General features: G+C 36.1%; 4 protein-coding genes across 6 annotated transcripts; all 4 read left to right on the top strand.

Annotated features, from left to right (window-relative positions):
• Positions 1 to 139: 139 nt before the first annotated feature.
• Positions 140 to 6,778, top strand: LOC116300648 (mitochondrial basic amino acids transporter). The gene is made up of 4 exons (XM_031709554.2): positions 140 to 335; positions 469 to 512; positions 1,503 to 1,580; positions 3,762 to 6,778. The coding sequence occupies exons 1-4, from the start codon at positions 299 to 301 to the stop codon at positions 4,512 to 4,514; spliced, it is 912 nt and encodes a 303-aa protein (XP_031565414.1). The 5' UTR covers positions 140 to 298; the 3' UTR covers positions 4,515 to 6,778.
• A 747-nt stretch (positions 6,779 to 7,525) lies between these two features.
• Positions 7,526 to 9,032, top strand: LOC148905098 (uncharacterized). The gene is made up of 2 exons (XM_089024380.1): positions 7,526 to 7,650; positions 7,798 to 9,032. Exons 1-2 carry the CDS (start codon positions 7,582 to 7,584, stop codon positions 8,356 to 8,358), a joined length of 630 nt encoding a protein of 209 aa, XP_088880506.1. The 5' UTR covers positions 7,526 to 7,581; the 3' UTR covers positions 8,359 to 9,032.
• A 1,040-nt stretch (positions 9,033 to 10,072) lies between these two features.
• Positions 10,073 to 13,529, top strand: LOC116300597 (uncharacterized). 3 transcript variants are annotated; one of them, XM_031709495.2, is made up of 6 exons: positions 10,073 to 10,555; positions 10,692 to 10,827; positions 11,571 to 11,634; positions 11,774 to 11,866; positions 11,965 to 12,030; positions 12,266 to 13,529. In XM_031709495.2, exons 1-6 carry the CDS (start codon positions 10,117 to 10,119, stop codon positions 12,443 to 12,445), a joined length of 978 nt encoding a protein of 325 aa, XP_031565355.1. In that variant the 5' UTR covers positions 10,073 to 10,116; the 3' UTR covers positions 12,446 to 13,529. The 3 variants fall into 3 exon arrangements, with proteins under 3 accessions (XP_031565355.1, XP_031565373.1, XP_031565364.1); XM_031709513.2 differs by having other exon boundaries at positions 10,073 to 10,387; XM_031709504.2 differs by having other exon boundaries at positions 10,074 to 10,477.
• Positions 13,530 to 14,944: 1,415 nt separating this feature from the next.
• Positions 14,945 to 21,992, top strand: LOC116300590 (mitochondrial import inner membrane translocase subunit TIM50). The gene is made up of 10 exons (XM_089024327.1): positions 14,945 to 15,201; positions 16,275 to 16,300; positions 16,393 to 16,408; positions 17,027 to 17,085; positions 18,019 to 18,138; positions 18,529 to 18,636; positions 19,174 to 19,272; positions 19,395 to 19,551; positions 20,170 to 20,366; positions 20,799 to 21,992. Exons 1-10 carry the CDS (start codon positions 14,973 to 14,975, stop codon positions 20,808 to 20,810), a joined length of 1,023 nt encoding a protein of 340 aa, XP_088880453.1. The 5' UTR covers positions 14,945 to 14,972; the 3' UTR covers positions 20,811 to 21,992.
• The last annotated feature ends 1,536 nt before the right edge of the window (positions 21,993 to 23,528 follow it).

Below are 23,528 nucleotides of genomic sequence, written 5' to 3' on the forward strand. Positions count from 1 at the left end.
CGAATAAATAAAGGTTCCAGTAAAAAAAGAAACGAATATTGACAATTCGCAAGCCCCACGTAAATGAAAATGTGGGCTTGTGATTGGTTGATTTATGAACACGCCTCCAAAAGAATGAATGATCTAAAAGCCACGCACCTTCATTCAAGATCAAAATTACACATGGAATGGTTCGCACGTAATTTGGGCAAAACAACTCCCCTTTAGCTTTTTTCACGAACGAAGATCAGAGGGAGACAGAGTATAAACTTTGTTCCTTGGCTCTTCGAGGAATTTTCTACCCGACTACAAGCTTTTCATGGTTGCTTTTGATTTTTTCGCGGGATGCCTTGGAGGTAAGAGAGACAGATCGGCGAAAAAGAGTTACAAATCTACGCCAAACATCATGTAGTTAATATTGTTGTTGTTTTTCTTTCGATTGTTTTACCACAACTGAATCTTGATTATATGTGCTTATATTTTCAACAGGATTAGCTGGAGTTGTAGTTGGGCATCCTTTCGACACAGTAAAAGTAAGTTTGGCAGTTATATTTGCACCTTTCTTTATTACGTTGACGATAAACTCGTTCAAGTAAGCTAAAAGCTCTAAAAACCTCCTTATTTTTCCTGTATGGAGATCCACGTTTCACTTGTACTTTTCATTATTTCTATAAATTCGTAGAAGGTCAATAATTAGTAAATAGTTTTTGGCAACCAACGGTAATAGTAATCCTAATTTCTTTGTCTTTAAATTGCGTAATAAATCCCTAAACTGATAGTAGACCAATGTCTACTGGTATGAATATATGGCCAATCATGCATGCAGCTCTCGTATTTTTGGATAAAAAATTCTTTATATTGGCCCGGGTCGCACTGGACAAAGTTTGGTAAAATTTGGTGTCTTAATCCGACAAAACCTGTCATCACAAGTCCATTTCTAGTGCCACCGTCCTCCAAAACTTTGCCAACTGATCAAAATATCAAAGGCGCCGTCGAACATTGTAGAAACTGGACTTTTTGGTCAAAATTTCTCCAAACAAGAGAAATCACAGAGCGAACTATCATCGCTTGTCATCTGACAGAAAAACAGAACCCTGATTTCTGATCAACTAGAGCGGAATTCAATAGAACGTTAAACTCTTTCGAAAATAATCTTGAGGGATATTTGGATCGTTACAGTGCATTTCAAACCATGAATTTATTGGACGAGGAGCTCTCCAGGCGTATGTAATTGTAGCGGTGTAATCTTCGACGAACAAGTATTCTCCTTCGCATATAATGAGACAAAATTGTAAAACAAATTGCTTGTTGAAGTTGAATTTGAAGATAAAAAAGGTAGAAAAGGCTTATAGTTATCGCGTTATAGTTATTGGGAGTTTGTTTATAAATTTGGCGATCAAATTTTTGTTTTGGCTTAGTAAGTGCGACCCGGGCCTTAATAGACAATTTATCTTCTCAGCGAGGTCTTTTTGTTTCCTGCTGGGAAAAGTTTCATTTTTATTTCGTTTCTTTTCCTTGTGTAGGTTCGCCTTCAGACACAGGCTACTCGACACTACACAGGGGTGACCAACTGCTTCATTCAGATCGTCAAGAAAGAAGGAGTAAGCAATCATAATTTTTAACCGTTATCTTTATGTCAAACGTGATTTCTGATACGTGTTGTCGCGAGGATAAGTTTGTAGAAGTTTCTTTGAGAAACAAAGGAATTTTTAATTCAATCACGGTCATTGGTGATAAATGACGTGAAGGTTGTCAGTTAACATATTAATATAAAGCATTATATTTAGATAAGATGTGAAACTCTGTAAGTCTTTTAGAAAAACTAAATGTATACTTTAATATTTGAGAGAACAGGGCCATTATATATTTTGCTCCACTCCAGATAAGATGTATGGATATTGAATTGATTCCAAGAACAGATTACATGAATGGCATTATAAATTCAATCATTATCATATTAGAGTGTTCTGGAGTTTGCTAGATTGGCATGGTACACAGGTTAAGTGCCTGACAGATAGGTTTAATATCCATACAATCCTTGTATTTGGCTATCACCCAGTGTGCATAATGTTTCACGTAGCTGTCAATAGAAATATTGCAGTTGGGTCCTATCCTATAGTCTATTATAAAGCATTTTGTTTCATGTTCTAAAAACATGGGCTACGCCTCGCGAGACTCTTCTTAACGCTTGTTAGTCATTCTTTATATTTTCTCTCATGCGTCTATAACGCCATGGGTGCATGACTTTCTCTTGTCTATTTGATAATTATATTGGAGATATATACCTCAAAATATAATATAAATTGTTTTATATATTTTAGTTAACTAAAGTTCATAATGTTTGACACATTTGATACATCATTTCATTGTAAAAGTCACTGGCTCTGTCCAAGGGAGCACTGCAGATTGAATCTTTCTGTAGTTTAGTTTACATATTCATCATATCACTGCTGAGTGAGTCCCAAAGGGAAAAGAAATGCTGTCAGCGTATAATCGGATAATCATAAACGCCAGATTTCAAGATGGCATTTGAAAAGCAGATTAATTAATATAAAAAGTACAAATATATAGTCTGCTTTGTTCCTTTGCTCTGTCTCTATGTTTGAACTGTTGAATATAGAGGGGGTGTGAGATCTTTGAAATTGTAATAGATACTTTATTAATGCGTAGTTCCAGAAATTATCCAAACCCCCCCTCCTCCACTACCCACAGAAATTAAATTTTCTTCCATTAAAATTAATAGTAATAATAATGGGGTTCTTCTATAGAGCATTTCACGATGTCTCAATGCGCTTTACATTGCAGTGGAGGACTTTACAGGCTGCATATTAAGGTGCTATTAGCAGCTGTGCAGCTTAAATCATGAGTGATTAGTGTACATTAGTGTTATGCCTCCAAATTGGGATAGGCTGTTGGAATGGGAGACAATCCCCTACTCTTATACGAATAATTCAACAGGTTCTTTTATGACCCCCATTTACTGTTGGTTAGGAAAGGTTGGGAGACAGGGCCTATGGTTTTAAGTCCTTGTCCGAGAAGACTTGAAGGTTTAACCATTTGCAGATGTAATTACAAAGGCAGCACCTTCTCCTCAGTTATTTTAAGACCTGAATGTTGGTCCGGCTGAGGCTTGAACCACGACCTCCCGCACAACTGACCAATGCTCTTACAAACTGAGCTAACCAGGTGGCGGTTAAGAACTCTGTGGTGGGGGAGGGGGTATTGATAATTATTTCTGGAAGTACACTGGAACTATTAAAATTGAAAAGGAGGTCTTGATCCCCTAATATGAGACAACTGGCGCCAGTGATAGAAATTAAAAAAACATATTGAGACCTCATTGGAAAACAAGACCTTGACATGTGAGGGGATCAGGGGTAGATATCTTTACTTTTCCTTCAGGGGTACCCCTGGGACATTGAAAAAGGGGGGCTTGAAGCACTAAACTGGAAATCCTACTCAGTTGTATCATTTATTTCTCACTTTGTCCGCTTATGTATTCTGAATTATATCATCAGATTACATCACAGCCCTATTATATAATTCTCAGTTTAAGTTTACACTTTAATTTGTTTGGGTAAAATGCAAAATCTGCACCCCTGGATGCTTGCCCTGTGAAAGACTGCCTGCCATTTATCAACTGTTTGTTGAACAAAGAGATTTCATTGTTCTGTCATATACCCACAGGCAGCCCAAGCTGTATTATGGGCATGTGATGGCACAAAACCTCTATAAAAGTATGTAGTGAATGTAATATAATATTGTTCTTCTCGTTTTTTCAGCCTCTGGGACTGTTCAAAGGAATGGCCTCCCCTCTGGCTGGCCTAGGTCTTATAAATGCTATTATTTTTGGTGTCCAAGGTGAAGCTATCCGAAGATTTAACTTGAGTGGATTAAAGGGTGAATGTATAGCTGGTGGCTTGGCTGGAGCTGTGCAATCATTTGTTTGTTGTCCTATGGAACTAGCAAAGACAAGAGTTCAAGTGCAGGGCATCAGAACTAAGTGCAATCACATATTTTTTCATACACTTCAAGAAAAGAGTGTTTTACAATACCATGGATCTCTTCATTGCATTAAAAAAGTTTATCAATCAGAAGGACTTCGTGGATGCTTTAGAGGAATGAGTGTCACTTTACTCAGAGACGCCCCAGCATTTACATCATATTTTGGATCTTTTTACTTATTGTGTCATTGGTTAACTCCTGAGGGAAGTTCTGTAAATGAGCTGAGTCCAATGAGACTGTTAATGGCTGGTGGACTAGGGGGAACCTTCTCATGGATTTTTACTTATCCAATTGACGTTATAAAATCAAGGTATCAGGCTGATGGGGTTGGACCAAAACCAAATTACAACGGTATTCTAGACTGTGTTAAGAAAACTTATGCTAATGAAGGAATAGCAGGATTTATGAGAGGAATGACTGCTACTATTCTTAGAGCTTTTCCTGTTAATGCAGCAACTCTGACAGTTGTGACTATTACATTACGATTTGCAAGGGATCTGCATGATCAGCCACGACTTGAAGCTGCTTAATTGAGCTGCTGAAGATTGCTTTAAAGAAGGCAAGTCTGGATGATGTACCTGGTTTGTGCATAAAATGAGAATAAAATATATAAGAATGGTCAATTTGGGCTGACAATGTCTACAATCGTATCTCATGGTCTTTCAATGACATTTCAATGGAATCGAATCAAAGTAGTAGCTGTAAGCGATAACATATTTTATTGCATGGTAAAAATTAAATTAACAATATCCTTTTAAACTAATGTCAAAGTTCCATTAGTAATGTTATTTATTGCTTCTTATTTTTATATATATATTGGTGAGTAGTAGTATATACACATAGTTATTAATATGTGGTTACTAATATGTTGTTTGTAGGCAAGATGGAGATAATTTCTTAGTAAAATATTATAGGTGAATATATATAGTGTAGTTCCAGAAATGGAGTCTGAGACATATTTATGTAATATTTCAAACACGCAAGAGAATTTTTCCTCTGATTTCCAAACGCTGAAAAGCCGAGGTGACTTTGAGGTGTATGGAAATCGGAGAAAGAACTCTCTCAAATTGCTTCAAATTACTTCTCAAACTCATGAATATTTCTTGGAGAAAATCAAAGAAAAAATTTACGAAATTTAATGCAAATTAAGAACACATTTCCAAACCACCGTCACAGTAGTGATTTGCTTTGTTTTCTCCTCATTAAATATTCTTGAGTTTTAGAACTTTATTTCATATTATAGATATATATATTTTTTGTAGACTACGAATATAAGGAAAGAAATTAAAAGAAATGATGCAAGCGTTTTCTGCACTTTTATGAAGATGTAAATATTTTCCAACTTTCAAGAGAAAAAACTATATTGTTAGATATCATTGAACAAACAGGTGGACTATTACAAAAATCCATAATTATTCTGATTTGGCTAGACCTATGCTAAAGTACTATAGGTCTATTCTTGTTAGCCCATGAAGTAGCTATATCCAGGTTTTAAAATAGCAGCTAGTCAGTCAAGATGATATGAACAGCCAACTTAGCTTTAGCTATTAATATAGTATATATATAGTGATATATTGTTTCTCTGGCTCATGGTTGCAAGTCAAATGAGCTGTGAGGCAACTTTGATTTGAACTGATGACAAGTTCTGATTTTGGCTTTGCATTGTCCGATAACTGGCCGTTAATGGTATATTAGGCCCTGTAGTAGAGAGTATTGTTAGCTATTAATTTTTCCAAAGTTTTTGAAGACTGTCATTTATCATATAGTAGGTAGAATAATTAGTAAGGAAATGGCATGATCTCGAGTACCATGTGGAATTTATAGATACGAGAGAGTGATGTTTTGAAAGTTTTCAAAAAATTGGACAAGCCAGGCTTTAGATGAGTTAAATTTGAGAACTTTCCAAACATCACGAGTATCTATAAATTCCAAATTGTACAAGAAGATTGTGTGATCTTTTGTTTATAATACACTCAACAAAATTGAGCAACTTAATTGGGACTCTACAGAGTACAATTTGGAATTTAATTGTACTCCACTTGCGCAATCAAAATGAAGTAATTTTGTAGAGTGTATCAAGAATTAAGAACTCTGCTGCTGACAATCCAAACATTATAAAATTGGGTCTTATTACTACGGATCTCACCAAACTGTGGCGACACGCCAAAAATTTGTCTCGCTACCACACCCTAATTCGTCTACTGACACGCCTACTTTTGTTACATGTATTACGGTGAATACCTTACTGGCAATGTGCTAGATCCGAGACAGTGACAAAAGTAGGTGTGTTAGTGGACCAAATTAGCAAGACAAATTTTCGATGTGTCGTTACAGTTCGGTGAGATCCATACTATGTACATGATATTATAGGAAATAACAATATTACCATAATTAATCATACTAAGCAAAGATATAAGCAGGACCACTTGGAGAAAATTAACCAATCACAACATAGAGTGAAAACAAAGGAACTAAACTTAAGTCAAACTTGAACCAATCAGGAGCAGGCAATCAAGCCTAGATCTGATTATATATCTGAGAAAAAACTTGGATATTATCAAGGATAGTAGGAATGAAAGTGATGGGATGTGGGCAGTATGATACACATTTTGCTCTCTCCTAAATGGCTAAAGTCTTTTTTAAAAATTTTGTTCAAGTGGTCCTGGTTAGTGTAATTATAACAAATTTTAAAAATAATTATAATATGATCACACTTGTATATACATAATCAATATGTTCATTGGTTTAAAACTAAGCAGCTTCAAAAAGCTTAATAAAATACTGGTATTGACTATGACGCAGTTAATGGTTATTGATATGCTTCATATTCTTATATTTATATATTTATATTAATTATATCTTATATATCTATAATTTTTACCCCTAAGAGATACGACGAGCATCCCTGGCAAGAATATGTGGACCGCGTAGCACTTTCTATATCTTCAAGCATCCCTGGTACTTTTTTCCCGGAGTCCCCCCCCCCAGGGTATCATCGAGCTTTGCATGGTGCCATTTGGTGTTTGTGTTCCCAAACCTACAATGTTTGGTGAAATGATATTATTACTTTTCGTGTTGTGGTGTCTTTTCAGACCTTTGTCAGAATAATTGAGCTTTAATTTTCGTGTTTTTTGTGTGGTGATTGGTGATGTGATGTATTCAAGTTTTTGTATTGTGGTATTATGGCATTGAGAACCCCCCAATATGTTACCGTGTTTTAGTTTTGCTATTCACAACAATTGTAAATTATACTTGAGAGACTAACACAGGTGAATCAAATGATAAAAATGCCATGTACATCACTACAGATTACGGTATGCAAGACGGTCAATAGCAATGCTTCCGTTTAATCCTGAGTTACAATCATATTACATACTGCGCTTCAACTAAATCAATAAGCCCCCCCCTCAAAGCCCCCTCTCTCCAATAAGTCCTCCCTCAAACGCGCCTGAAATAAATAAGCCCCCTGGGGGCTAAATAGAGGATTTACGGTATCCCAATTCATGGGATTCCTGTGGTCGTTAGATACCAGTCCCTCTGACCGGGAGCAGAAGCTCATCTCTCCAGTTTCCGCCATATTTATAGTTTTACTTCAAAATGGTTGAAGAAATACCAAAACCAATAGAAACTGACCTGCAATTTAAAGAGGAAGAGTCAGTAGAGGAGGTGAGGTTGTCATTGTTTGGATCTTACGAGTGTTTTGGTTGGATATTGAAGTGTAAAATAACAATGTCGTTTGCTTGTTTTTGCTTTGTCTATTACATCGTAAATGTCATTAACCAAGATTTTTTTTTTTTACCTAATTGATTCTAGTCTCAAAGTACAGAAGACAGAACAGAATGCAAAGAACAAATAGATAATTGCGAAGAAAAAGGACTAAGTTTATCAGCTGGGAAAGCTGGGGAGATTGTCCAAGGGAAAAAAAGGAATAAGAAAAGAACAAATCATGATGAAGAACAAGGAATATTATTGAGAAGGGAAAGAGATCGTTTAAGGCAGAGGCAAGCGAGGAAAAATGAAGACGAAGAAAAGAGAAAAGTAAGGCTGGAAAAAGACAGAATAAGAAAACGAAGCTCTAGACAAAATGAAGATGAATTCGAAAGATTAAAACGACGGGACAAAGACAGAGAAAGAAGAGCAAGAAAACGAGAAATGGAAAGAAGTCAACGGGAGGGATATAATAAGAAAGGTGAAAATGGAGAAAACGTCAAAAATGAAAAGATTACAACGAATATAGGTAGTTGTAATAGAGAAGAAAATCAAAAGACTGTAAATATGAAAACAGATGAAAACACAATGGAAACAGTTGAAAATAATTCTAATGATGTCAAAGGACAGGATAGCCCTTCATCAGAGGATAAGACAGAAACTTAGATCAAGTACAATAATTTATTAGAAAAACGATTAGAAATGGAGCATGGGTAGTCTGTACTGAAAATGTGGTCAAGGGTGCCAGCTCTTTGGATGAATACAATAGAACGAGAAAAAATATATACAAAACAATAGAATGAGTCAACAATGAAAACCATTTGTTTTGGCCAATCTTGACAGCTTTTCTTGAAAGAAGATGTGCTGACAGACTCACTACTGTCGTCATGGGTTTCGTACTTCAACTTCCTATTACAAAGTGAGTAGAGTTGTTTCTTAACTCTCTCCATTAAATTCCTTGGACAGGGTGGCACAGGGAGTTATGTGTGGTGCATGATTTTGACTAAAATAAGTATGTGATACTTTAAAATAGCAAAATGTAAAAGCATGATTCAAAAAGTTTGTGTTTTCCTTTAATACAGTTTAATCGTGGAGCACAAATTTTAGCAATATTGATGCCAGTGTGAAACAGGATGGTGACTGCCCCTGTGCCGCCCTGCTTTATGTGATTCCTGTCAGTCCAGGAATGCCTTCCAAAATCGTACTGGAAGCTATTATGTATGACAATCTATAAAATATTTGAGATATAACATGCATGCTTGGTTGGCTAGTGTTCTTATCAGAGGACAGACACACTTGTGCAAAATCTTTCACAAATATTTTATAAAAGTAATATCAAATGGCTGCTTATTATGGCTCTGTATTATGATATAAATGCTCTGGGTTTGTAGAGTATTCAGCAAGCAAAAGAAACACTCAACTATGCCTAATATTCCTAGACTTGCTTCTCTCATGCTCTCTCTCGTGTCTCCCATCACAATACAGGAGACATGCAAAAACATTTTATATTCCTTAAACATAGAACAAAATGAGATTTTTCTTTATTTTGTTTTTAATCCAACAACTCCAGATGCAATTTTTTTACGTTAACTGTGTAGTTTTGGCCTATTGCCAGAATTGGGAAGAGCATTTGCAGCTTCATGGTCAAGATAATGTTTAAAAGAGGGAGAGAGGGGGGTTTGTTTGCACCTTCAGTCTATCCCTGGAGACACACCTGCTGTTGTCTGCACTGAGTATAAAAGAATTGCCCTAAACTGTTGAAGGTAAAGAAAAAAATAATCATCCCGTTGGCATATCCATATATACATCATCTCTTATTTAAAAAGTGATAAAAAGTCAGTACTAGCTAGCTGAAAAAGACAATAGCTTACAAAGCAGGTGAAGTTGGTTAATGTAACCACCTATATAAAAACAAATTATTATTTGTCTTAATTCTATGTAATCATACATAATTTTTAAAATTATAACTAAATTTTAGTTTGATATATTTTTAATTTTAATGTTAATGTCATAAGAAAGATTATGAACTGACTTAAAAAAAACAGAATAAAAATATTTACTGATAAAATAATTATTGAGTGAAGTACATTTTTCATACCCACCCCTCCCCCAAAATAATTCATGACAGTTTAAATTTTACTACTTTCAAGATACTATCCTAAAATTTCACTAATTTCTTTCGATTACGAAGCCAAGTAAAAGTTTTGTAGGGCCTTCAAAAAACCTAGTTTTCTGCCCATAGAAGAAATAAAATAAGAAAGCTAAGAGGAAAAGAATAATTCTGCTGCCCTTCAAAACATCACAAGATGGCGGACTGTGAGTGGTTGTTGAGTGATCATGGGAGCGAGGTGATGTAACCACGTGGTCGTAGATTCGATTTCAGTTAGAAGTTGACCCCCCGCGAACAAGAGCTCGGGCGCCAACATGGCCGACTTGCCTGATGGTGTCAGTGAACTAGAAGTTGAGGTAGAAACTATGGTTGAACCTCAACAAGAAGTGCAGATTGAGACCATGCCCATGATAGCCCTTCAACCACTAAGCGAGCCTGAGAGAGAAGAGATCGTCGTGCAAACTACAGAAGAAGTGATCGAAGAGTCAAAGTCGTTGATTCAACACGAAGTTGCTGTTTCAACAACACCGCCAGTCAAACAGCGCAAAAGTCGAGCAGGAAAAAACAAAGGACTTGGAAGATCGGGTAAAGGACTAGCTGGTTCAGGCTCGTCTGGTTCAGCAAATGCATCGAATTCTGATAAAGGGGGTGGTAATGGCGATGCTGAACGCACAGGTACGCGCAAATGGGAACAAAAGCAAGTTCAAATAAAGACGCTTGAAGGCGAATTTGCCGTGAGGATGTGGGCGTCGGGTACGTTTTCAATCAGTGGGCGCCCTCCCTTTTCAGTCTAGTTCGATTTCTTGACTTGCTGACTTCACTCAATACTAGGAAACTTATGTTTTGTTATGCTTTCATGTCTCTCTATGTCAACTATGGCGTCGTTTAGAAGAGAAAAGAGCCGAGCTAGAAGAGCTTGAGCGAAATTCAGACTTCAGCGAGTACATGACAGGCAAAAAGCTTCCATCTGGAGGTATTCCTGGCATCGATTTGAGTGATCCGAAGCAGTTAGCGGAGTTTGCAAGGTTAGTGATGTTTTGATCAACTTCGGCAGCCATTTTGAAATCCCATGACGAACAGCAGCCGTAGCTTTGTTCGCTTCCAAGATGGCGGCTTTTCAACATGGCCGCCCAACTTGCCTGTAATACTAGCTTCCGCTCTTCTTAATCTTACTTTCTACAACGTTTAAAAACTCTTCGATGAAATCTTTCGCTCATTCGTCTAAAGTCAATAAGTAAACTTAGCACTACTGTTTTGCTTTTAGCTTGGACCTTTGGTTTTTCCAATATTTTTTGGTTTGAGAACAAAAGAGAGCCTTCGAGTTAGAGGGTGAAGAGACAGGATTGTGTTCTATTGTTCTTTTCCCTCCTTTGGCGCCAGAAGAAAGCTTTGGAAATCTTCTTCGAAGCAATTCAAACCCTAAAATCGAAAGCCAATCGAAATCAAAATAGCTTATAAATTATTTTACAACAAAAAATCAGCTAATTATTGCTTACCTAAAACTTATCTTGGAAAATTTGGTTTTCTTAATTATTCCTATAAGCTTCAAAATAAAATTTGTTTGAAGATTATTAGTTAAAATAGTCCTTGAATTTTTCTTTGATAAAGGTTTTTTAAAAAAATGAATTTTACACTTTGAGTAATTTAAAATTCATTAAAAATCTCATCAGTTCCTTAGAAAGTAATCTTCAGCCTTTGAAGCTAATGCTTTTAAAGTCTAAATGAGTTTTAAACCAATGTCCGAATTTGACACTTGTGGTTTTTTTAGGATGAAACCTAAAAAGATCAAAGAAGAAGATGGAGGAGGAAGATCAATTGCTTGTCCACATAAGGTTGGTTGTTATGGCAATGGATTTTATGACATTGAGCTCTAAAACAATTATCCTGTGTGAGCTTAAGCCATTTTCTTCATTAATTTCCCTATTATTGAGACACAGAAAGCACATCAATTTTTTTCTAACCTTTTTTCAGGGATGCACAAAGATGTTTCGAGATAACTCAGCAATGCGAAAACATCTACATACACATGGCCCAAGAGTTCATGTTTGTGCAGAATGTGGAAAGGTTAGTGTTTGAAATATTTAAAACTACTTGCTACGAGACAATTAAAAAACCCAATACATTTGTTGCAACAGAGCGTCTGATATTTTACTCTTCCTTAGGCTTTCGTAGAAAGTTCAAAGTTAAAAAGACATCAACTTGTACATACTGGAGAAAAACCATTTCAGGTAAGCAGCATCTCACCTACTATATATTTAACTCCAAGTTCAGACTATCCCAAGGCTTCCAAGGCTTTATGATTGGAATCCCTTGGAATCTTATGCCTCAAACACTTCTTAAAGCCCCTGTAATTGGTTTTAAGGAATCAGACTGACTTTCAAAAATCAAGTCAAGCTCTTGGTGTGTTTTTCACATACACACCAGAAGCTTTGTCACTAATGTCTGTGTATTTGTTTGATACAGTGTACATTTGAAGGATGTGGTAAAAGATTCTCACTCGACTTCAACTTGCGGACTCATGTTCGTATACATACTGGAGATCGTCCCTATGTTTGTCCGTTCGACTCCTGTAACAAGCGATTTGCACAATCTACTAACCTTAAGTCACATATTCTTACCCATGCCAAAGGAGGAAAGTCTTGATTTAAAGGACATTGTTGCTTATATCTGTGGATTTTGCCATAATCTCATATCTTGAGTATGACTTTAGAAAATGAGATATAGACTAAGACAAGACCAGGATATTCAGTATTACCAAAGCATTGTCTAAGAGGGACAAGATCTTTTCTTAGACTAAAAGAGACAAAAAGTGTAAATAATTGTAGAAAAGGATGTCAGACCAAATGGTAAAAACTGAGTTGACAGTGGTCTCTTGCAGTTCCTGATGTGATGATATGGTTACTAGTTTCTCATTAGTAGAAACGTATTAGTCACATTTCCAGACTAACCTAAGTTACAATTGGCAAGGTGGAGCATCATTTTAGCCTATTTGTAACCATTATTTAAATTTTATGAAGCCTGTAACATTTCTGACCCCTTTGTCTAGGTGTAATGAATTTAGCCTTGCTTCTAAGATGCATCAATAAAGGGTTAGTCTGTACAGTCAAAGATTTGTAATAATACATTTATTCCCTTGTCAAAATTTAAATTGTCAGGGAAATGGGTCTGCAAAGGAATTTTGTTAGGAGTCATGTGGTAGCAAAAGCATTACTGTACATTTTGTCTAGTTGAGATTATGAAATGCCATTTTTTTGCTTCCTCTTTCCATGAAGCATTCAGTAGTTACTGCTCCATGTGGATATTTATTGCATTATTGACTTCTATGACTTTGATTGACTGTTTTATTTGTTATTTGCAATGTACTCTGCTCCATCTTGCCATGTAATGTGCATGAGTTTACAGCTATTCTTTCATTCATGGTTCCAAGGACAAATACAGAAGGGTTTCACTGCTGTTTAGAAAAAAATTAAGCATGATACTTGCATGTATTTTGTTGTTTAAGTTTAATTGTTTAAGAAACTAAATATGTATTGTACTCTTTGTTACTCACTCGATTTGGGAACTTCCTGAATTTGTCCATGGTTACCATAGGCAAAGAGATCAAAAATCCACCTAAAAACCTTACACAAACATTCAAACATATCCTACAAGTAACTTATACTGAGATAGATATTTGGTCCAAGGTAGATATTTCTTTTTAAAAAGAAATAAAAGAAAGGTAGTCTTATTGGATGGCTCTTGATTCTAGCAAACACAATTTTATAAATTTCAAAAGCAAAGCCTGCTTAACATTGGGGTCTCTAGGTCACTTCCTGGACTTGTGAGATGGTGTGAGGGTGTAACTTTATTGAAGATTTTTTCTGGGTTCTCTGGTTTTACTCCCTCCAAGAAAAGATTTTTAAAAAATTCTAATTTGATCTGTGAGTTAGCTGTGCCCTGACTATGATCAACCAAGAAATTATAGATTTAAAGTTTGATTATTGAACAAGTAAGTTAACATTAATTTTCAAAGTTGTAATTAATAATGATTGGGGGGGCACGGAGAGGGGGGTGAGGCAGGAAAGGAGTCCCCCACTTTTTCCCTTTTCCAATAAGGGTCTCTTATATTTTCCAATCTTAGTCTCCCCCACTTTTTACGGTCCTCTGTGGCCCCTGTGATTGCTATGATGTTGCATTCATCCTTAGAACATGACTTGGAACTATGTAATTCAAAATTTGATCACGATCATGTATGTGGGTAAAGTCTCTATTTGGTTACCCTGCTGTGGTCTACCTCCAATAAGAAATAGCAATATTTTGACCTACAATCTTGAAGTTTAGTGAAGAAGAGCCGATGAAATCACATGCCCCCTAAAAGTTTGCTTTCAGCACCAATATTTGATTAGTTCATGCAGGATTCCTGTGGATTTGGCTGGAAAATGGCACATTGCCCCCCTACGATCTAGACCTCACTATGCCACTGATAAAAGAATGGGATCATGGGGTCATACAATGTATAAACATACTTGTTGGATGAGACAGTCTTGTAAATGATGGCTCTGATGTATGGCTCATTCACGTGACATTTTCTACCTTGTCCTAGCTATATGCCATGATTTTTTCACTTTCTATTACTTTAGGTTATTTAAAAAAGAAATAGCAATGAAATGTCCTTAAGAAGACAGTAAATTTTTAGAATTTGAAATTCATGTCCGATTTTTGTAGGGATTTTCTTTGGGACGGGTATCAGGGAAATTGGGTTTTCTTTTGTTTGGGCTGGAGATATTGAATTATATTTGATTAATTCTATATTTGAGTGATAGGGATGGGTATTAGGGAAATTGGGTTTTCTTTGGGTCTGATATATAAAATTATATTAATTAAGGCATTTTACATTTAATTTAAGGACAAGCATCAAGGGAAATTGGTTTGGGTATTTTATAACAGGTTAATTATCTAGGCACACAAGCACATCAGTTTGTAACTGTAATTTCATCGCGTTAAAATAAATGCTATTATTATTATTATTATTATCATTATTATTATTATTATTATTATTATTATTATCGAGCTGTCCGATCGACAAATTTATTACCCCACCCAGTCCCCCCTAGATTAGTCCGCTGACCAGCACACAATGACATAACATTCATTCAAGATGGCTTCCACACTCGTGGCTGTCCATCGATTGATGAGCAGACGATTCTACAAAAATACATTAAATTTACTCTATCGACAAAATCGCCATATATTCACATATAGCAAGAATAGCTTGTTATCGTCTGGTAGATTCAGCCTCAAGAATCAAAAAGCCTTGTACTATGTCAAACCTAAGCAAAAAAAGGGTCCTTCAGCCAGGGGATGGATAATATTTGGGGCTGGCATGGCCTCTCTGACTACAGCAGCCGTTACATACCTGGGTAAGTTAAGTTTTAGAAAGAATTTGCTAACTTTGTGCGGTTTAACGTTGATTAATGATAATAATGATCACTGATATAATTGAAATTTGCCCTACCTTAGTAGCACCAATTAATTGGCTGTATTGCCTATTCTATCACCAAGGCTATAGGCTCAAATAATGCTCTGTATACTCATAGGTAGACCAAGCTGGCTATTAGTGTTGATTTATTATCAAAATACAGTAAAAAATAAGATTCAAAAATTCATGCAAGTAAAGGCCCTACCTTGCGTCTTATGTTTTGTTTTGTGTCTCTGTGAAGTTTCAACCCATTTGCATCAATATTGAGCAAGTATAGTTTAAAAGTATCCCAGGTACTTAGAATAAGGGAAGGTAGAACACTGAAGCCAGTTGAAACCCTCAAAATGTGAAATTCTTTCACAGAACCTTAGTCTGACACCTCATACATTCGCACTATTGACCTCCGTTCAGCTATTCAACACTATCCATTTTTAAAGCAACTTTTACCAGGACTATCTTCAATTCACACACGCCACCGCTATTTGTTTCACCAAGGTGTGTTGAACTGAGAGGGAGGGTATGGGGAGGCATTTGTAACGACAGTCAAAATCCGTTGCAAGGCTGCTGGTTGCAATAAAGGAGAATTAAGAGATAGCCTTGGTAAAAAGTTGCTTTAAAAATGGATAGCATTGGATAGCTGAACAACTACCTTCCCTTATTTTAAGTACGTGGGATGCTTCACTACGATACTCACTCAATATTGATGCAAATGGCTTGAAACTTCTCAAAGACCCAAAAGAAAACATAAGACACAAGGCAAGACCTTTATTTTTTACTGTATTTTGACAATAAATCAGCACTAATAGCCAGCTTGGGCTACCTGTGCTGTAATAGTCAAAATGAGCGAGCAAGATAAAAATTTGACTGGACAAATCCCAGTTCTGGGTGGATATTGTCTGATGTCTAGCCATTATTTCAAGCCCTGAAAGATCCAATCAATTCATTTCATCCAGCGAAGTATATTTCTTTCTGAATCAACTATTAATTTTTTACAATTTTTTCTTTTCTTTCTAGGTTTTCCTGATCCATCTTTAGAACAGGTAGGACTGTCTTTGTTCTTTATAATTTTTAAAAGTCCTAGTTTATGATATATGTACAGTAATCTAATTTTGTTTTTTATGATTTTTCACAGGATCCATATAAAAATGGTAAGTTTTGATTAATTACCCCTCATGGTTATTTTAGATCAGTAGTAAGTAGTATGTCCAGGTAACATGAGAGAAGAACAAGTAAACAGTATAAGCTTAATCTTTCATATGGTCTTTACTGTGCTATGCGCCATACCATGAACACTTCTACAAGTTTTTGATTTCTTTTTAACAACTTTTTGACAAGATTTAATTGTGCTCTTTACTGCTAACCAATTAGAAATCGATGCTTCACCTTGATGTTTCAATAGATGGAGTTTGTACATCGACATAAGGGATAACTTTTAGAAGTGTTCACAGTACCGCATGTGGCCTAGTAATTATCAAGTATACAGTATCTTGGTCCCTCAAAAGCGTAACCCACAATTTCTTACTCTGTCAAAAAACACAAATAATTTCTTTTAATAGTAAAACTCATTGGAATCCTTTATATTACACATACTGAAAACCCATGTGCATACAAAATTGCTTTTGTTTTGTGTCAGTGCAGGTTTACTGTTTCTACCAAAAAAAAAAGTTCTCGTACCAAAAAATTGTACTAGCTAATTTATGAACATGACATTGTATGATTCCATGAGTAATTATTACTGGTCTAATTATGTTCATTTTGATTTTCAGAATCATTGCCTTTACAATATATTTATAGGACAAGAGATAAGATTTGGGATTTTTATGAGGTAAAAACTAACAATCCTTAGTTAAAACTATTACAGAACAGTACAGTATCTTTCTTTAAATATATTAACTTGGTCAACTATTATCGCGACCGAGTTGCATGCAAAATTTACCTGTGTAAACAGCCTGCGATTCTGGCGGCAATTCTCGCGTGATAATCGCAGCAAATTCGAACATGGTCAAAATTTTCACAGTGATTTTTCACAGAAAGTACCAAAATCTTCTCTCTCCACCCCACTCAGGCAGAATTTTGCACTGTTTTGTAAACATGGAGGTGGAGACGATGAAAATATTCTTCCTATAGGTAATCTTACTTTTTAAGATATGAAGTATCTTTTGTTTGAGACTTCCAGAACGAACAAAATTGCTCTCATGCTTTGATTAAGTCCTGGAGAAATTAATAAAATCAAAGAAATTGAAAAAAAATTTTGTTATGCAACACTTGCTAGACAAAGTCAACTATATTGAGTTTAGACATAACTAAACCGCAGTACACCAGGAACTAGAGATAATATCTACTCTTTCTTTAACTTCATCAAATACTACGCCTTGTACTTTACTAAAACCACGACAACACGCTCAAGTCTCAGTGAAATCGCGCGAGATTCGCACACTGTTTACATTATATTCAACTCGGTTGCGGCGATAATCACATGAGAATCGCACTGCAAAATTTGCTAGTGTAAATGGGCCTTTAGAGTAACAGTATGTTAAGTACTTGGAAACCTCTAACAGTTTATTTGTTTGACGGCAGTCTATTGCCCAATTTCTCTATTGAAACTGTTTTCTTGATCAGCGCATAGCAGTGAAGTCAGCCTGATTAAACAGTAAACAAGCTTGAATACAAAAAGGAATAGGTTAAAACAGTTAATGAAGTATGGATTAAGCTTGTAGTAATGAATCAATGTATTTAATGAATCTATCTGAACCAATAGATGTTTGCAGAACCATCAAGTAAGCTACTTCTACCAGAACCTTTACAAGAGCCCTATATCCAACCTCCTTATACTCTGATACTAGAAATGACAGACACACTTGTTCACCCAGAGTATGATGTAAGTCTTTGTTATGGCATTATGATACAAGATGATGGTGGAAGGGTTTGATAGTGATGATTTTGATAATTTTGTTGTTGGTTGTGATGGAATTATTGATGATGATGGTGATGATGTTGGTGATGACGATGTTGATTTTGATAATGATTTTGATAACCTTGGCATTGATTGTGACAGCCGTGATAGAGTTGTTGTTGATGATAATGATGATGTCAAATGTTGATCAGGTGATGTGATGATGATGGCAATAATCGTGATGATGATGGCAATAATCGTGATGATGATGGCAATCGTGATGATAATGATGGCAATGATGGTGGTGGTTGTTTTGGTTTATTAATAATAACATGAAAGTATAGACCATTACATCTTGGCTTTTTCTCTTTACAGCGTAAAAGTGGATGGAGATTTCGCAAACGCCCTGGCATTGAATTCTTCCTCAACAGTTTAGGGCCACCCCTGTTTGAAATTGTTATTTTTACCCATGAAGTTGGATTTGTAAGTAGAACTTCTATCTCATTTCATGAATTTTGGTTGGGTATTCCCATCCTCCTACCCATCCATTCCCACTTCCATATGCCATTCATCCATCTGTCTAACTAACAAACCCATCCCTATATTTGTTATTGCTCTTGTTTATCCATCCATTTATCTGTTTATCCCCATTGGCCACCTGCCCACCCATATAATATATATACACTTATTTCAATAAAGTTAGTCACCTGAAAAGCTACAAAGCTGAGGCCGACAAGGATTGTGGGTAGATACATTTTACATGTTTCAACCGCTTGATAACTGTTGATGGACTTGATATCTTCTACCAGTTACAAGTTAACCTCCTCTGAGTGTCCTCAATTCTGCAATTTGTGTCAAAAGCTTTACTTGTTGGATATAAAACATTTCCCCATGATTCTCAGCAATCACAGCTTTCTAGGTTTTTGGTGAATAACTTTATTGAAATAAGTATATATATATCAACTCAACCACCCACCCATTCACCCACCCACCAATATTTATTCAAACATTTATCTTTAGAGTGCCTCTCCAGTTATCGATGGAATCGATCCCAATGGAATGATTATGTACAGACTGTTCAGAGACGCCACTAATTATGTTAATGGTACACATGTCAAGGTAAAAATGTCATAGATTTTATAGAAGTTCATGTTAACCAATTCACAGTAAGTTGTCCTATTTACTCCTCTGTGAACTCTCTGACTTAACTAAAGCTAAGCCATTGTTTATTTTGTTTATAGGATCTGTCATGCATAAACAGGGATTTGAAGAAGGTCATAGTCATCGACTGCAACAAAAGCGCAGCGAAGTATAATGAACGAAATGCAATAATCTTAAAGAAATGGGAAGGCGATCCGAAGGACACTACTCTGTTTGATTTGGTTCCTTTACTACAAAGTAAGTACTTGTGTGCTACAAGATGAAACTTTAGCCTGAAACATGTGTTGGTACCTTGCGAGCAAAGGTTGTTTTGCTACCCCTCCATAGTGCTGAGCAGCAGGCTTGCCCCCCCCCAGACCTAAAGCCAGAACGAGGGGTGGGGAGGGGGGGTGCACAAAAAGACTTCTGGAAGCAGGGTCTTCTGTCGGAGGTATTTTACAGCAAGCCAGCGTTATATTTTTCCTTGTGAACAATGTAATTTGACTTGCAAGGTCAAGATTAGTTTAGACCTTCAAATCTTATCAATACCCTGAGATCAAAGTTTGGGCACAGCTAACTCGTGAATCGAATTGGAATGAAGTGTGTAAGGTATTGTTCAGGTTGGAAAACTGGAAAATACAGATAAAAACGAAAAAAAGGGAGAGACCTGACAAACTCCAATCATGTCAGGACTGCCACCGCTACCAAACCAGATAGTCCGATATTAAAAACTGCCACAGGAAGCCCAGTTACGAATCTGTTGAACTTTGATGTAATAAAGTCATAACATTTATCATGTTTTGAAGTCTTTATATATCAGGAAAATTCATGCAAATCAGCAGTTTATTTTCATTTTTGTCATTCTTGTTCTTGTAGCTATTGCTACATCCAATATAGAAGACGTACGCACAGTTCTAGACTTTTACAAAAATGAAGAAGACATCGTCGCTGCTTTCAAACGAAATCAGGCAAGACTACTTGAAGCAGAGAAAGCCAGACAAGAGCAAGCCAACCAATCGCAAAGCTCATCTTGGTCAGGTGTTTTTGGGCGTGGTCTCTTCGGAAAACCAAATGTAAGTTCATTTTATGCAAATTGTTTATTTTCATTCATTTGTTTGCATGTTTGTTTTTGTTTGTCTTAGATGTTGGCTTCATTGGGGGAGAGGGGGAGGGGTGTGAGGGGGTGGGGGTGGAGAACTGTTACCCCAACAACAATCGTTGGCTTTCTGAATTAATTAAGCCCTCATGGTTATTACAGACAGCTGGTACCGTAACCTTTTATTTTCTCTTATATATCCTATATAAATTGTAATTGTAATGGATGGTATCAAGAGAGTATAAACTTCATACTCTCTTGATGGTAAAGATAAAGTTGTTGTTGTTGTTGGTAGGATGTTTTGCACTGCTCGTGTTGTATTAGTATGGGGTAGTGGTTGCACTCTTGGCCCATTTTACACGAAGGTACAAAGTGTACAATCTTATGACTTCTTGTTTCATTGTTTCAGAAACCATCATGAAACAAGAAACAACAAGTAAACAACCCAAAGAAATCTCTACTGACTTGCTAACGAAACTAACTTAAATCAAAGAAAAGAGAAGCTATGAAAACACACTTCAGTAAATTTCTGCTTGTGATTCAGTTTCATCCAACAAATCTGTTGTTGTCGAACCAGAGTCGCGACCATAGTCGTTTGCGACTAAAATCGTATCCAATTTATTGGACATGGAATAAAATTACTCGCGATAAATTTTCGTTGGACATAACAGTACCTACCTTCACCTACTTTTGTTTGTGCAGCACTGTTCAAAAATAAAATGTTTTTGGGAAGCCTGTGTCTAGACGATCGTGAGGCATGGGAAAAAAAGTGAAAATTCTCGGCTTGCCACAGGCATCCCAAAATATTTTTATCTTAAGCAATTTATTTTTGGTTTTTAAATAACCTGTCGATATGTAAGCAATATTTAATTTTTGTTGGACATAACAGCACTTACCTTCACCTACTTTTGTTTGTGCAGCACTGTTCAAAAATAAAATGTTTTTGGTAAGCCTGTGTCTAGACGATCGTGAGGCATGGGAAAAAAAGTGAAAATTCTCGGCTTGCCACAGGCATCCCAAAATATTTTTATCTTAAGCAATTTATTTTTGGTTTTTAAATAACCTGTCGATATGTAAGCAATATTTAATTTTTGTTGGACATAACAGCACTTACCTTCACCTACTTTTGTTTGTGCAGCACTGTTCGAAAATGAAATTTTTTTGGGAAGCCTGTGTCTAGACGATCGTGAGGCATGGGAAAAAAGTTGAAAATTCTCGGCTTGCCACAGGCATCCCAAAATATTTTTATCTTAAGCAATTTATTTTTGGTTTTTAAATAACCTGTCGATATGTAAGCAATATTTGTAGGCAAAAAACGTTTAAACGATTGAAAAAGTCGCATACATGTAGTTATGAGACGATCTGTTGAGCCACACAGAATGCGAGATATTTCTCGTCCAATGAGAATAAGCGCTGGAAAGCCGAAGGCCCGTATGAATGGCTTTGTAACACGTTTGCTTTAAAATCGTAGAGTTACGAGATAAGTTTAACGGTATAAACCGTATCACGTGTTGAGGCTTCGTAAAAAAAATTTTTGTCTAGAAACGTCTAGTGTCTAGTGTATAAATAAAACCAATAAAAACAAGGAATAGGTTGCTATCAATAGACGTCACTTCCGGTAATAGCTCTTTTTTGATGGCTTGTAGAATCCTGGAGGTTGTTTTGATCTCTTGTTTTCTGGTTTGATGTCGTGAAAATAGTCAAATACGATATTTTGAGGACTTATTTTGATATGTTTTGACTTAGCATCCGCTAGTTGCCCCCCAGTCAACCGCTTGTTTGCCCCCCAGTCAACTCCAAAAAGTCACGTGATTGATAGTAAGCAATAGGAAAAGCGATGATAGAAAAGAATATATGATAAAAATTCTGGATGTCTTTGCTCTTATTTTTCTCATCGAAAGGAGAGTAACATTGTAAATTATTGATAATGCTTTACTTCAGTTAATAATGATGCTGACACTTCGATTTATTAAAGAACAACTTTAAAAAAACAAAGTTTTTGTTTGACATAGTTACGCATCAATGTACTTTGCTATGTACTTTGCATCCTCATTTTTATTCAATTCATTGAAGATGTCGTCCCCATGACAACGACAAGTAGTCTTCTTACGCTGGTCTTTACATTTAATCGTTTATCAAAAGTTACTTTGATCAAGACTATTTTTTGACTAATTTTAAGTGTTTTTCCCAAAAACTGTTCTGTATTTTCGTACGTCCACTCGAAGATTGAAAATGTTCAATCGCCTGAGAGAGTGAAACTACATCCATGACTTTAAGTGCTCCCTCCTCCCACACACACACACGTATCACGGCAAGTTCATCGATAACAACGAGCAAACAAAGTGAGGAAGAAAGCAAAGGATAATCATACTTGGGCACCCATTGGCGCCATATCTTCGGGGGTTTGCCGTTTTGTCTGTGCCTAAATAGAGCACATACAAAATTTTATGTTCAAATAGACTAAAAAAAAGGTTGTTTAATATAATTAATATTTTTTATCGCCATATTCATCATAGCTATGCAAATTTCCAAAGAAAGGCCGAAAAAACACTTAAAAACTGGCTAAAGATTTACTTTCTGAAAATGAAAAAATGGGTTTGACCGACAGGCGCACGCGGCAAAGGCCTCGCTTTGATGTCAACACAGGGACCCCAATATCTTCAGGAAACATGAAATGTTGGTCATTTTTGTCAGAATTAGTCTCGTTAGTGTCATTTCGTTAATTTTTTTCTTGCTTCATTATTCTTGCCGGGTTATGGCAGACTGACATGTGCTTGCGAGTACTATCTACTTGTCTGTTGTTTATCTCGTTGGCATGGCAACACTGAGTTTTATAAGATGATAGATAGCGGCACTTAACTCTACTTAACCTTAATTGAATGAGCTACTTTATCGTGGATTTTACATATTGAATCATCTGTTTTAAAGGGTTTGTCTGGAGCTCCATTCTTCGAGTTAGATTATACACAATTTTTTTAAAAATCTAAAGCTAGGTTGAAATACAGAATACCTTTTCTTTATTCTGACTAAATCTGTAAATGTGTGTCTTTTTTCGGTGGACAACTATAATGACATTGACTTTATATGTTTTCAATAAGCAGTACTACAGAGTATTCCGGCAACCTTTTTCAATAGCTTA

Source organism: Actinia tenebrosa, unplaced genomic scaffold, assembly GCF_029948245.1.
Source record: "Actinia tenebrosa isolate PJP-AT-01 unplaced genomic scaffold, QUT_ActTen_1.0 PGA_scaffold8__29_contigs__length_14323225, whole genome shotgun sequence".
In the NCBI taxonomy this organism is placed as follows: Eukaryota; Metazoa; Cnidaria; class Anthozoa; order Actiniaria; family Actiniidae; genus Actinia; species Actinia tenebrosa.